General features: G+C 38.5%; 1 protein-coding gene across 1 annotated transcript in view; it reads right to left on the minus strand.

Annotated features, from left to right (window-relative positions):
- Positions 1-15,918, minus strand: part of Epac (Exchange protein directly activated by cAMP) — a 139,659-nt gene that overhangs the window by 97,189 nt on the left and 26,552 nt on the right. The window contains exons 2-3 of the mRNA XM_089252760.1: positions 9,298-9,440; positions 9,057-9,145 (exon numbers count right to left, since the gene is read on the minus strand). Of these exons, the coding sequence (XP_089108886.1) occupies positions 9,057-9,145; positions 9,298-9,440 (232 nt within the window). The remainder of the gene's footprint in view (positions 1-9,056; positions 9,146-9,297; positions 9,441-15,918) is intronic.

A 15,918-nucleotide genomic window follows, 5' to 3' on the forward strand; every position in this document is an offset into this window, starting at 1 on the left:
ATTTTTCTAATGATAAAATTATTGATTAATTTAATTAATTTTGACATTATTTTATATATTAACCTTTATTTAAGAGGAAGATTTTGAAGTGTCGTTTTATAGCAAAACCTTCGTTACCCCATATGCATCATTCGAAAAAGTGGGGAAATGACTCGTATCGCGAAAGATTTTTCATATTGTGTAAAGTTAGAAATACTTGGAAATGAAAAAAAGCGAAATACAAAATGGCGTACACAAAGAATTTATAATTTTACTTGATTCAATGAAGATATACATTTAAAATAATTTGAAAAATTAAATTTAATAGTTTTACTTAAATTACTAGTGTTTCTTCTTATGCATAAATAACTAGCGCATACATGCGCTTTGGTGATTAATGGCCAGAAAAATTCCGCTCATATACGCGCTTATGATGCAAATGGGTTAAGGAAGTGCAGCTATAAGGGGCCATTCAAGTAATACGTCAGCAGATTTTTAGCCATTTTTGACCCCCTTGCCAGTAAAATTTCGTCAGCAGCTTAGAATACTTCATATCTTCAAAAAGGGCTGGTTGATGACGTAAGCAACCTTCAAACCTCCCCCCCCATTAAAAATCAGCTAATCCGAACTCCCCCCCCCCCTCGATGCTGACGTAATACTTGAATGACCCTTAATAACCGATGGACCAAATATATATATATATATATTTTTTTTTTTTTCATATGACGACAATTCCGTAAGTTTTTATTTTCTGTGTGACGACTGTCCAATATAACGTCGGTTTTCGACAAAACGAGCGAGAACATTATAACGAACGTTGACTATACGATGGTGGAAAAGGCCATAAGAGTCTCACTTCATTCAAGGAATAACGGTACAGCATCAATTTTTGGCTGAGGATGCTCGAGCGCAAGCGAATCATTTAGGCCTTGGAAGATAAAAATGCTTTCAGACGAAAATTATATAAAAAAATGCAATAAATTACCAATTACCATGATTTCGCTGAATTGTCCTGAAATCTAATTTCAGGATACTAAGAATTGTAGTTTGACCTAATTGGTCCTTGCGCCAATAAATCCAATGCATATATTTATACTCGGACTCACACACAAGACTATAACTCGTAATTTATTCTTGGATTCCGTCTTAATTTCTTTACGGTTGGAGGGTACTGTTTATCGCTTGGCATGCTTGACTCGCCTAGCAATGTTTAATCGCAAAAAAATACGAGAAATCAGACTAAATACCTAAAAATACAACCAATTCTTAATAGAAAAAGTTGTCAGACATAGTCAATTATGGCTAAATGTGCTAAAAATCGTTAATGAGCAGGAACCTAAGGGCAGGTTCAATCCACTGCTGGACGAAGGTGTCCTCTATATTTTTTTCCATTTTGCTTTGTCTGATACTTCAGCCATCCAGTTGACTCGAGCCACTTTCCTGATCTCGTCAATCCATCTTGCGTGGGGACGCCCTCTCGGACATTTAACACCATGCGGGGTACCAATCTAGAATACTTGTGGTCCATCTATTGTCGTGCTTCTTGCAATATGTCCAGCCCCTTTCCATTTTAGATATTTAATTCTTTCCACGATATCATATACCTTTGTGTGTTCCTTATCCAAGTGATTCGTTCTCTGTCTCTCCTTGTGATGCCTAGCATGCAAATTTCCATGCTGCTTTGTGTTGTCTATAGCCTTTGTATAGTCTTGCATGTGAGTGTCCATGTTTTAGTGCTGGTAACACACACTGGTTAAACAATTTTATTTTCAAGCATAATGGCATGTTACTCTTCAGAATTACAGTTTTTGCCAAAAGTGCTCCATCCAATCCTAATCCTTCTGTTTATTTCATTAATCATTCCGTTGTCTATGGTAATTTCTTGACCCAGGTATACAAAGCTTTCTACTTCTTCTATCCCTGTGTTGTTGAGCAAGACCGTGTTCTTCAACGCAAAGGGGTTGAACATAACTTTAGTCTTTTGCAGATTCATTTCCAAGCCCACCTGAATAGTTACTTGCCTTCGCCAGTTCTTGTATCATTTCTTCTAGTTCGTCTGGATTACTACCGATAACAACAATGTCGTCGGCAAAACGCAAATGGTTGAGAAATTCCCCATTTATTTTAATTCCTTTCTCCCGATCCAGTTTTCTGAATACTTTTTCTAAAACAGAGGTAAAGAGTTTTGGTGAGGTAGTATCACCCTGTGTGACTCCTCCAAATTGCTTTTCCTTTATCCAAACGAATCGTTGCAATTGATTTATCATATATTTTCTTGATGATATTGTGTGATGTAAGTCTTCTCTACCCCAATTACATCTAGAGCATTAACAACAGCAGATTTGAAGACAGAGTCAAACGCTTTCTCATAATCAATAAAGGCCATGCACAATGGTAATTCATATTCCTTGTGTCTCTCTATGAGTTCCCTAATTGTTTGGATGTGATTCATTATACTAAATCCACTTCGAAATCTGCTTGTTCTTTTGTTTGGACTTCGTCCAATTTTGATTCAAGCCTATATGTCAGCGCTTTGGTAAAGATTTTATAAATTACAGGTAAGAAACTGATTGGTCGATAATTCTTGATATCCTCTTTTCCACCCTTTTTGTAAAGAAGAACCATCATTGCGTTATTCCAATCTTCAGGTGCATCCGATTTTGTGAAACAATTTGTGAACAAAGCAGGTAGCACAATGGCAAATTCTTCTCCTGCTTCTTTAATAATGTCTATTGAAATCCCATCTTCACCTGGGCATTTCCCTTTTTCCATACATCTTATAGCCTTGTAGATTTCGTCTTTAGTACAGTGTTATTTTATTCACCGGTTTGATTTCTTTTTCTCCAGCGACTTCTTTTGCTACTTTTTTTAGGGTAGTGGTTAAAGTTCTGTTCATCAGGGTGACATCTTGCCCATCTTCAGTGGTGTTATACAACAAATTCAATCGATTCTTCAGCACTAACTGGAATTTATAGCGATGTTCTTGAAGCTTTGCCATATCGATGTTGAGGCGACCACCGATAGACAGCGTCTTCATTTCCATCCCATCTCATTAATGGCAGTAAATTGCAACATAGCGATATGGCCAGAGTTGGCGTTTGGTGAAGTAGTAATTGGGCTTCTCCAGGTCCACTTTCTTTGGGGGTTTCTTCTTAAAAAACGAATTCATGATGCATAAATGTTCGCTCTCTACAAATTCGACGAGTCCGGTTTCCTCTGTCGTTTCGTACACCATAACCATACTTACAACTGAGTTTTCACCACTTCTTCTCCCTCCAATTCTGGCATTGAAGTCACCCATTACTATTTTGATATGATGGTTTCCTTTATACTATTCATCTCATCTAATTCTTCATAAATGTCTTCTACTTCTTCCTCAGAATAGCTTGTTGTTGGTCCTAGACTTGTATAATCTATATCCGATATCTGCTTGATATTTGCATAACCAACTTTGCAACTCTATCAGATGTACTGTCCAACTCAACGATGTAATTTTTCCACTTTTTATGAATGATAAATCCTACTCCACTGGTTGTTCAATTATCTGTTCCTCTGTAGTAAAATACATGTCCACTGGCAAAAGTTCGATTTTCTCCTCTCCTTTTCTTCTTATTTCACAGATGCCTAAGATGTCCCAAGTTATTCTTTGCAGTTCTTCTTCCAACTCCAGCTAATGATTTTCTGAAAAAAGAGATCGTCCGTTATACACGGCCAAAGTCATCATCATATGGCAGCCTGGTCCATCCCAAAGATTATTAGCTCCAACTGTTTTCATGCCTTGCTGGTCGCTGCCGTAACCAGGGACACTCAGACTGATGCGGACTGAGGGCCTTAGTTTATAGACAGAGTTCATATTTCTTTTTAGAGGATTTTTGGCTGTAATCTTCAACGCTGACCAGTGCGGGTTTGGAGGAAGCCCATCCGTGTCCGTTCACCACGTGTAAAACATGGCTACTTACAGGCTGCACCACGAGAAGGTGTGGATTGGACTTTAAACCTCTACTCCTAGTCGATTCCTTCAAGTCCTCATAATGAAGTAATTGAAGGGTCTTCTCCTAGTTAACAAGTAAAGACTATTCAACAGCTCATATAAGTAATGAATGTTATTCACTTTCATCATTTGTAAGTAATGAAAATTACCTTTATCCACGATTTCAATTAAGGTTACCAATGCAAATAAGCTCTGTTGAAAATGCGAAAAAAAAGAAACATTTTCATTTATCGGGATAATATCAAGAAAAATATCAAGATAAAACATGGGAAAATACCCCCTAAAATACAGGTCATATGTTCTTTCCGAGGTGACGTGTCAAACGGAAGGGTGTGTGTCTGTGGTTCCTCGCCAAGCGAGCCTAAATCTCACCGAAATTCGGTGGCTTAGCGGCATACGCTATAGAGTATCCCCCCAATGACTTATTCAAAATAAACATTCTGCATGATACAATATAAATACAGTATCAGATGTATGCAATGCGGAAATTTTAAAGTACAGTAGAAAAATATGAAAAATACTGTGCAAACAATATAATAAGAGGTACGGCACGGTACATTACTACCATCAGGACAGGGTCATCCAGGCTGTGGATATGGTCCGAGGGCCTCTTATTCATAGGGCCAGAGGGCTACATGATGAGATCTGGCACTATGATTTCCGTTAGTAAGTATGCAAATATGTAAGCTGTTGTACTTCTAGCTAAGATCAATGTAAGATCGGTACCTGCCACCCTCCGAACTAGATCGACTAGCTCTTCTCTCTCTAGAAACGGGCTGATCTGAGCATGACTAGGAGGCTTCATGTTCATGGGGAATCAGATCATAATGGCATCCGGTATTATGATTTTCGAGAATGAGTAAGTAAATATATGCAAGCTAAATAAGGAAGGCTCTAGCTAAGTAATAGATAGCCCACAAAACATCATTATCTCCGGAAGCTTATGGGACTGTTAAGGCAACCGTGCTCACATCATGAAATAATCAGAAGAACTAGAACTCCATCTAACTATTAAAAATTTCCTATCGCTCAAGAACCATGCTGGCACAATAAGCTGTGAGAAGAGTGATAAAGTGGCGAATCAGTGATTTTAGCTTCCTTTTCCCTGCTTAAATCTCATTCTTATATTCTTAACTTATATTCTTAACGTTCTATTAAGTATTCTTAACGAGCCAACTCTCGGCTCTATACTTATTTCCTTAGCCAGAAGCAGAACAGACCAGAACGGACCAAGCATTACTGGGCTCTGTCGCTCACGTGAAATGAGCTCTTTGCCCCTGATGGCGTGGTCGTGCCAGAGAAAATTTAGTTATAAGGGGAAAAAATAATTTGTTCTTTAACATGGGGTCTAAAGGACCTCTATGTTCATTCATGTACAATTTCTAAAAAGATGTGCGAGGTTAGACATATAACGAAGGGAATCAGATTATACAATGCTTTTGGAGGCCTCCTATTTCAGAGTATCAATTAAGTAGCTAACAGATTTCAAAGTACATGTACTAGTATAAATATACGCACAAAAGTGTGAGATTGTGCAAAACAAATAAGTGATAATAAGAAACGGGTGCCCTGACGTTGGACCCAAAGGTTCCATACTTAAAATTCCTGAGCTAGAAACAGGAGATATCAGAAATAGAAAACGGTCACAATAATGTGACTCGACTGTGTATACAGTAGTGAACTTCAATCCATGTTATATGCTGCCATCTTTTGTACGGATTGAAAACTATTAAAAACTATTAAAAACTGAGAGATGTTTATGTATCTTTATAAATGCTAAAAAAAAATACCATCAGGATAAAAACAGCTTGAAACAAAAAGAGTTAATTAACACGAAAAATGAATTAAAACAATTTGTTGATTAAATTAAATTGCCGCGTTTAATCCCCAGTAAAAGTAAAAATAAGAAGCCTCCATAAATTTCATCGAAAATTGCAATAAGAAAAAACAGAGTTCATGCTGTCAGTGCTGACATCTAACGAGAGAAAGAACAAATAAAAATTTTTTTTTGTTAAATTCAATTCAAAAAAAGCTGTATTTGTTATCTTCAATACTAACTTTTTAAATTACTATTACTTTTACTTACTATTTACTAATTTAAAATGCAAAATATGTATGTATGAAACTTCATAAATTTTTAATAATTTATGAATACCGTTCATGAATGAAATGATCATCAACCTTCCGTCGTAGAGGTATGATTCCAATTTAAAAAAATGCTCAAAAGGCAAAAATCACCTTGTACCAGTTTTGAGAGTGAAAATACAGTGTTTCACAAAATAAAAAAACCTAAATATTTATACTGTTCCCCCCCGTACTCTAACTTCCGATTTGAAAGTTGTTGCGCTGTCTCTCTTAAAGGCCAAAAAAAAAAAATTCGTGTTTCCAAGTGTGATATTCCCTGAGACACGTGAATTCTAAATTCGGAAAAAAAATAAGAAAGAACAACCCACGTAGAGTCGAATCCCGTTTTAACAAAATTTTCGTTTTAACGGACACTTTCCTAATCCTTCAGATAAGTTTAGATAAGAACAATGCAAAAACATGGAATTCCTTTATAACGATATTTCATTTTAACGAAGTGATTTCTCCGGTCTCTTGGAGTTCGCTATAACGGGATTCGACTGTATATAAATGACGGAAAGGAGCGTTGTCTGTTAGCTTTTGCTGTTCTTTCATAACTTTTCTCCGATTTTTTAATTCAAATATCTTAGCGAATATTGCACTTAGAAACATGAAATTTTTCTTGTTACCCTCAAGGACAAGACAACAATTTTCAAATTGGAAGATCAGCGGAACCACTTGAAAATTTAGATTTTTTTTGTTGTTTTGTTACACACTGTATTTTCACTCTCAAAACTGGTTCAGGGTAATTTTTGAAAGCCTTTTTAACATTTTAAAATTGAAACCGTACCTCTACGACGGACGGTTGATGAGATAAAGGCCACATTAGCACTTACACAGAGGATACCCTGTACATATAACCAACTTGTCACCGCTTAAACATCGGCCGCAGTGGCTTCCGAGATGGGTCACGCAAATCCATTCACAGCCAGAGACTCTTGAGCTATGGGTCACGAACTAAACTTCATTCGCACGGGCAACAAAATGGGTCTTACGAATCCGCTTGCATCCCGGGTTTATGAAGCTATGGGTCGCGCCCCAAACTTGATGCGCAGGGGCGTACGAATACGACTCGTACGAATCCCCTTACAATCCCGTTATACGTAAATGCTCTTAATGCGTCACTGATTTTTTACTAATTTCGAAGAACAAGCAATCCCTTGGGCGGCAGCTGGAAAATGGTTAAGAACCTCTGATTTAAGGAAATAAGCCTAGTCGTGAAGTTATTGTTAATATTCGAAGGGCTCAAAAATATTCGGGGGGGGGGGAGGGCAGAGAATCTTGGGCCCATGGGACCTAATGCTAGTTTATTTTTATGGAAATAAGACACGACATGACATGCGCATACTATACACATGTTTACTGCATGTGTCTGTTTACTGCACACGGCATTGGTCCCATAATTCTGTTTCCCTTCTCCCCAATTTAAACAACACAGTATATATTAGGCCGACGGTATTTAAATTTTCTTAGCCAATGGTAGTTTTGGGAAATATTTTCTTCTCACGGGGCATCCACCTCGTCTTATCCACAGGGACCCTTACACTCATCCAGGAGCGAGGCCCGCCCCCCCCCCCCAATACTTTCCAATAACTTCACGACTTCGCATATATTGCACTTCATATTATTTCTAATTTGACAACGCACGTCAGTTATAAATTCTCTTGATTTGGAAAATATTGGTTGTATATATTAGAATAATTTATTGAACAAAATTATTCTGGAAAATACACAAACACACACAACCTCCCACGCACAGAACACACGAAGAGCACAGAGTGGGTGAAAAACACGGTTGTTTTTTTTTCATCTACTCAAACAAAAGAATGCCGACGCACACACTTGGCAAACAAAAGAGAAGAGTGTTTAATAGTTCTTTCATTATAGAACTTCTGACGTAATATTACGTCAGAAACATGGAATCTGTTAATGCAGCAATAAAAGAATAAGTTTACCACTGACATGAATGACAGAGATATATATGTTACTCTCAAAGCCCGAAATTAACCAGTTCGTGAAGTGGCTGGCCAGATCGTGAATTGTACAATTTTGTTGTAAATTGCACCGGCCAATGCCCGAATTTTCGCGAAGTGGTCGAAGACCCAATTTTCCGATCGAAGCCATCTCGCGAAGTGGCCGGAGCTACCTGGGTGAAGTCCGATAACAAAAAAACATGATTCGAGCTCATCATCAAGTACGTATATTTTCAATTCCATTTCAATTTTTCGATTCAATTCAATTCAATTGCAATTTTTCGATTCAATTCAATTGCAAATTTTCGATTCAATTCAATTGCAATTTTTCGATTCAATTCAATTCAGTTGCAATTTGAATTTCAATTTCGCAATTCAATTTCAATTTCGCAATTCAATTTCAATTTCGCAATTCAATTTCAATTTCGCAATTCAATTTCAATTTCGCAATTCAATTTCAATTTCGCAATTCAATTTCAATTTCGCAATTCAATTTCAATTTCCCAATTCAATTTCAATTTCGCAATTCAATTTCAATTTCGCAATTCAATTCACTTTATGGTATCATGTTTCATCCATTCACTTTATTGTTTTATTGTTTCGTGATGATTATGCCGACATTTGTTATGGCTTCGCATCAATGTGGTAATCATCCCCCCCCCCAAATTTAGCAGAAAAAACTATATGTATAATAATTTTTATAGTCTTTTTCTCTCAAATTTCACTTTATTTTCTCTCGTCACGTGGAGCTAATCCGTTACAGCTATTATATATGGTCATGTATCACATGTAAGCGGTAAAAGAACTCTTTGGTGCCTAATGGACCATTTCACATCAGCACATCAAATTTTGGCTATGGACCTGGTCGGAAAAACCTCACATCATTTTTGAAAAAATCGGACTTTGGCCAAAACGCTCTACCAATTCGCGAAATGACCACACTTCGGGCTTTGGCAAAAACACATATAACCACACACAAACACACTCACCTTTTCCTTAGCATTTTCAACAACTTGTACATCGACGGAACCGGCCAGAACAGCGTACCAGTTCATCCCGGTATCACCTTGCCGAAACACTACGAAATGAACAAAAATGTTCACTAATCATGCATTGTTATTTCCCTATGAAATAGTGATCAATGATTTTAAATTCAATATAACATAGTTTTACTAATTCTCAGCGTGTCTAAAACATGTGAGAATTTAGTGTTTAGTGAAGGTGACTTACGTGTGACGCCTTTGTCGAGCTCTTCGTAATAACCGAAGTAACACATCTGTTGCAGGACTGGCTGAGGGAACTTCTCGAACGCGTCGGTGCTTCGGAGTCGATTGTAGATCACTTCCAAATCTGCTTCTGTACGATCTGAAGGTCTGAAAGTAAACAAAAAACACCAAAAAACGTTTAAATATAATCATGCATTTAAGCCATACAAATATACAGGGTGTTTCTAAAACTAGGTAAATTTAAAAGTAACTGTCAGTAAATTTCGGATAATCTAACGCAATTACTCTATTCCCAAAGTATTCATGAAGAAAGCGAAAAACTTTATCTGTTCGATGTGGTCGAGCCCCATCTTTGCATGAACCAGTCGATACCTGGTCGATCCTCCAACGCTAGATGTGTGCTGACAAATTGTTCCAAAATTGTAACGTAACGTTCAGTAGTAATCGTTTCTCGCACGAAGAAGGGGGTCGATAATGCCTCTGGCGCATACCGCGGCCCATGCAGTAACTTTAGGCGAATGCAGTGGTTTCTCTTCACACAAATGAGGATTTTCGGAACCCCAAAATCTCCAGTTTTGTTTATTTACGAATCCATTCAAGTGAAAATGTGCTTCATCTGTGAACCAGATGCAGCCCACATCAAATCCTTCGTTGTCGATCATTGTGAGAATCTGATTCGCAAAGTCAACTCTTTGTTGAACGGCTTTCATGGGTATGGCCTGATGACTTTGGATTTTGTATGGAAACATCCGTAGGCTATTCAGCCTGGGATTCCAAAAGAATCCCAGGCTGCTGTCTCCGGCCCTTATGTGCCACTGGGCGCACGTGCAATTTTTCTCCATAGTCATTGGATTCAGTCACCAATTTTTGTCAAATGGCTTGTATGTTGCATTGGTTGATGGCTGTCTTCATGCGGGCACGGGGCAAAGGGAGCCACCACTATAAATCTTTGCTAACTTTTCCGACACAACTCTGCCTCTCTTGAGGTAACGGAAGTAAGGTGCTTTGCATCAGTCCGGGGTTGTGAGCGGTTCTATCTATCTATCTATCCGTAGGCTATTTTTCAATATTTTTTGCGTGCTCGTGTACTTCAAACCAGTCTCTGATGCAATTCTTCGGATGCTTTTCCTAGGATTTTGCTGAACAATTGCAGAAACTTTGGCTGCATTTTCAGGAGTGACTACAGTTTGCCTAGGCCCAACATTTCCCTTTCGATCGTCATCCACGCTTCCAGTCCGTTCGAATTTGGCGAAGAGCATGCGAATGGTTTTCGCATCGGGTCCAACTGGAACATTGAATCGGTTTTGAAAACTGCACCTTGTTGCCGTAGGACTGTGTTCTAATCTGTGATATTCCAGTACCAAAAAAACACGTTGTTCAATGGAATACATTATTTCAATTTCTACACGCTAGCCCCTTTTCACTATCCAACAGTCGCACTGATCGCTTTAGACTTCGAAGCACGTTTTAAAGGCTATTTATAGGTATCATTCCGATTACAGCGTCATCTGTTAAAAGTTTTTGTAACTAAATTTTCGAAATTTCTGTACAACATTCTTACAGTTTTGCTAATAAACGTACCGTTTACCGCATAATTCTATTGATCTTTGTTGTAGAGATATTTAATTTTGAAATAAGGGCTTATTCGCTGATCACCCTGTATTTGAGTCATAATCACCGCCCCATACCGATATACCATATTGTATGACTGGTAAAATCCATGCGAAATAAATAGTACGGAGAAATTTAGGGGATATAATATTTTTCAAGCAGTAAATCCTGGTATTGATGTATTTTTACTCTTAATACTGGCATCGGGTAATTTTTGAACGCTTTTTGAGCATTTTTTAAATTGAAATTATACCCCACTATGCCGGGAGATTGATGAGATAAAGCCGTATTAGCACTTACGGGACACCCTGTATAGCTGGTTATAAGACTAAAAAAAAAAAGTAGCAGCAAAAAAGCTATAATATATGTAAATAAGGAAGGTAAAACATGTGGGAGTGGTTTTTGCACAGTGTGCATGTGTATTTAAATTAGCGACAGGCAATAGTTTCAGAAATGCTACAGCCCCATCTGTCGGCGCCAAATGTTACTCTTCTGTAAAAATATTTTCCGTTACTAAAAAATCCAATGCTTTTTAATGCATTTCTACGTAAACCTCATTTTACTGCTATTTTTCGAATTATTGAACTTTCACTTTTGTTGTTAGTTTTGGATAAACCGCAGGGGCGCTCTCACCAGACGCGGGGTCCAGAAGCGTCTTAAAAATTCCTGGGCGCATCAGTACCGATATTATATTCAGGCGAAGCGCGTTATAACGAACGAAAAAGAGAGCGGAGAAATAAATAACTTCGTAATTACCAAATTTCGTTATAAAGGAATTCCAGATTTTCACATTGTTTATATGTAAACTGTTATCTGGGGGATTAGAAAAGTTTTCGTTAAAACGACATTTTCGCTATAACGGTATTCGTGAAAACGGTAATCGGCTGCATTCTGTGGAAAAGGGGGAAATGACACATCGAAAAATTAATACATTATACAGGAATGCTAAAAATGTTCCTTACAAAAAAGTATATACAGACACAATTAAATGTGAATTAACAAAAACCTAATGAAATATTTTCTTACAGAAATTTTTTTGAATTCATGAAAGAAACAGTTTCAAAACCAATTAAAATTGAGACCTAATGATAGAAATTGTCTGAGAACTAATGAAAGTTCAGAATTGATGAATCGAATGTAAGGAAAATTATGGACAGGCTTCTAGCACAACCTTCTAGCAACCTTCCAGAATAAATGAAAGAAATAATTCCAGACCTGATGAAAATTCAGAATTAACTGAGTAAGTGAAAGAAAAAAATACTTATGGAATTGATGAAAATTCTGAATAAATTTAAAAATAAATCCAGAATTAATGAAAATTCAAAATTCCAGAATTGGAGAAAATTCTGAATAAACAGAATCGAAGAAAATTCAAAATAGAGAAAATAAATGAAAAAAAACAAACTTCTATAATTGTTGAATATTATCAATAAATGCCCAAGAAATAATTTCACAATTAATGAAATTTCAGAACTGATGAAAATTCAGAATAAGCAGAATCAAAAAAAAAATTCAGAGTAAACAGAATAGGAGAAAATACAGGATAAACAGAATTGAAGAAAATTCAGAATAAAAAGAATCGAAGAAAATTCAGAATAGACATAATAAATGAAAGAAGTACTTCTATAATTGATGAAAATTCTGAATAAATAGCAAAGAAATAATTTCACAATTGATGTGAAATTTCCGAATTCAAGAATTGATGAAAATTTAGAATTCCATAATAAAAAATTAAGAATTTACGAAAGAAATTATCATTTCCGTAAGTGCAGGGACCCCCACAAACACGGGGCTTGGTGCGATGACACCTGTCACGCACACTCCTAAGGGCGGCTCCGACCACCCGAAATATGACATGCACTTCAATTACGCCTGTCTATGATTACATGCATTTTTTTGTAATTATTTATACTTTACCACAATTCTTTTGATGTACATTTATAAGCCGCCACGATATTATGGATTCACTGACATTAGAAATTTTCCAAAACGGGGAAAAAGTAAAAAATAAAAAATCAGACCCATGACGGGTCTTCAAGATGGAATTGATGGATATGAATCCACAAAATATAGATTTATTCATTTTCTTCCGAAGGGAGTCGAGGGCAAACAGGAAAAAAAAGGGATATGAAACGTGAACCGCATTTTTTATGTTCTTTCGATCAATCATGTTTCAGTGAAACGTTACGTGTATTTCTTCTTGATGTCAATCATTCCGTTCCAGAATATGGCTGAAATGAATGTACGATAATAATTCAGGGCGAAATAATTCAGCGCCGACGACTCACTGCGGACAATTGTGCGCCCCCACAATTGAGCACCGACAAAACTGCGCACACAATTGAGCACCGACAAAACTGCGCACACAATTGAGCACCGACAAAACTGCGCACACAATTGAGCACCGACAAAACTGCGCACACAATTGAGCACTACGGCAATTCAGCACCGACGATTCAACGCAGATAATTGAGCAGCATGACAATTGAGCGTCGATAGTTCAGCGCAGACAACTTTGCGCCCCCACAATTCAGCACAGACAGTTGAGCGCCGACGAAAGAGCGCAAACAATTGAGCACTACGGCAATTCAGCACCGACGATTCAACGCAGATAATTGAGCAGCATGACAATTGAGAGCCACGACAATTGAGCGTCGATAGTTCAGCGCAGACAACTTTGCGCCCCCACAATTCAGCACAGACAGTTGAGCGCCGACGAAAGAACGCAAACAATTGAGCACTACGGCAATTCAGCACCGACGATTCAACGCAGATAATTGAGCAGCATGACAATTGAGAGCCACGACAATTGAGCGTCGATAGTTCAGCGCAGACAACTTTGCGCCCCCACAATTCAGCACAGACAGTTGAGCGCTGACGAAAGAGCGCAAACAATTGAGCACCGACGATTCAACGCAGATAATTGAGCAGCATGACAATTGAGAGCCACGACAATTGAGCGTCGATAGTTCAGCGCAGACAACTTTGCGCCCCCACAATTCAGCACAGACAGTTGAGCGCCGACGAAAGAACGCAAACAATTGAGCACTACGGCAATTCAGCACCGACGATTCAACGCAGATAATTGAGCAGCATGACAATTGAGTGCTACGACAATTGAGCGTCGATAGTTCAGCGCAGACAACTTTGCGCCCCCACAATTCAGCACAGACAGTTGAGCGCCGACGAAAGAGCGCAAACAATTGAGCACTACGGCAATTCAGCACCGACGATTCAACGCAGATAATTGAGCAGCATGACAATTGAGTGCTACGACAATTGAGCGTCGATAGTTCAGCGGAGACAACTTTGCGCCCCCACAATTCTGCACAGACAGTTGAGCGCTGACGAAAGAGCGCAAGCAATTGAGCACTACGGCAATTCAGCACCGACGATTCAACGCAGATAATTGAGCAGCATGACAATTGAGAGCCACGACAATTGAGCGTCGATAGTTCAGCGCAGACAACTTTGCGCCCCCACAATTCAGCACAGACAGTTGAGCGCCGACGAAAGAACGCAAACAATTGAGCACTACGGCAATTCAGCACCGACGATTCAACGCAGATAATTGAGCAGCATGACAATTGAGCGTCGATAGTTCAGCGCAGACAACTTTGCGCCCCCACAATTCAGCACAGACAGTTGAGCGCCGACGAAAGAGCGCAAACAATTGAGCACTACGGCAATTCAGCACCGACGATTCAACGCAGATAATTGAGCAGCATGACAATTGAGCGTCGATAGTTCAGCGCAGACAACTTTGCGCCCCCACAATTCAGCACAGACAGTTGAGCGCTGACGAAAGAGCGCAAACAATTGAGCACTACGGCAATTCAGCACCGACGATTCAACGCAGATAATTGAGCAGCATGACAATTGAGAGCCACGACAATTGAGCGTCGATAGTTCAGCGCAGACAACTTTGCGCCCCCACAATTCAGCACAGACAATTGAGCGCCGACGAAAGAGCGCAAACAATTGAGCACTACGGCAATTCAGCACCGACGATTCAACGCAGATAATTGAGCAGCATGACAATTGAGTGCTACGACAATTGAGCGTCGATAGTTCAGCGCAGACAACTTTGCGCCCCCACAATTCAGCACAGACAATTGAGCGCCGACGAAAGAGCGCAAACAATTGAGCACTACGGCAATTCAGCAACGTCGATTCAACGCAGACAATTGAGCGCAGATAATTGAGCGTAAAGTCACAATTATTCAAAAAATGATAATAATAAAAATATAAATGAAAAAAAAAATAATGTTATTAATTACAGGGCTGGACAAATCGCAGAAAAAAAATCTGGGTGCCAGGAAAAATTTTTAGGACCCAAAAAACTTTTTTACCCGGAGAAAAAGATAAAACAATGCTTGTTTTCACTTTTTCAGTGCATAGTGACCACACTTTCATGTTCACAGAATATAAATTCTAAATTCCAAACATTTCGTTCTGATCTCAGCTTGCAATTTAGTAACTACACAAGGGAAATTTTAGGCCAATTTTTTAGTGGCCATGGTGTGTGACATGGGATTCGTCCTGCCGTGGATTAAAAAAAATATTATAATTCATATATAAACCTCCTTCATTATCTCTAAATGTTTCTAATAAGTGGATTACAAGTTAAATTAATATTCGGCAGACAGTGATTTCGCATTGAATATTAGAAAAGTAGCTGTGCATTAGCATTCGTACCAGCTAGAGACGTAACTGAAAAGTTCGAAGATTTGTCAGATAGCGAGTACATACTACCAACACCATCTATAGCAGAAGCGCTCCTCGCGAAGCTCGCGACGTCACTGAAGAAGGTCATCTCACCTATAGCCATTGGATATACTACAAAAAAAAGAAATAAAGACGACGCATGCGTCGGCCTGCTATATCCAACGGCTATAAGTGAGATGACCTTCTTCAGTGACGCGCGGAGCCCTTCTGCTATAGATGGTGTTGGTAGTACAATGGAGGAGATTTACGTAATATTGTAACGTATTTCGAACATAACTAGATTGGA

This window comes from Pholcus phalangioides, unplaced genomic scaffold (genome assembly GCF_987345545.1).
Source record: "Pholcus phalangioides strain wild (caught in Gottingen) unplaced genomic scaffold, Ppha-v1.0 ptg000030l_1, whole genome shotgun sequence".
Taxonomy (NCBI): Eukaryota; Metazoa; Arthropoda; class Arachnida; order Araneae; family Pholcidae; genus Pholcus; species Pholcus phalangioides.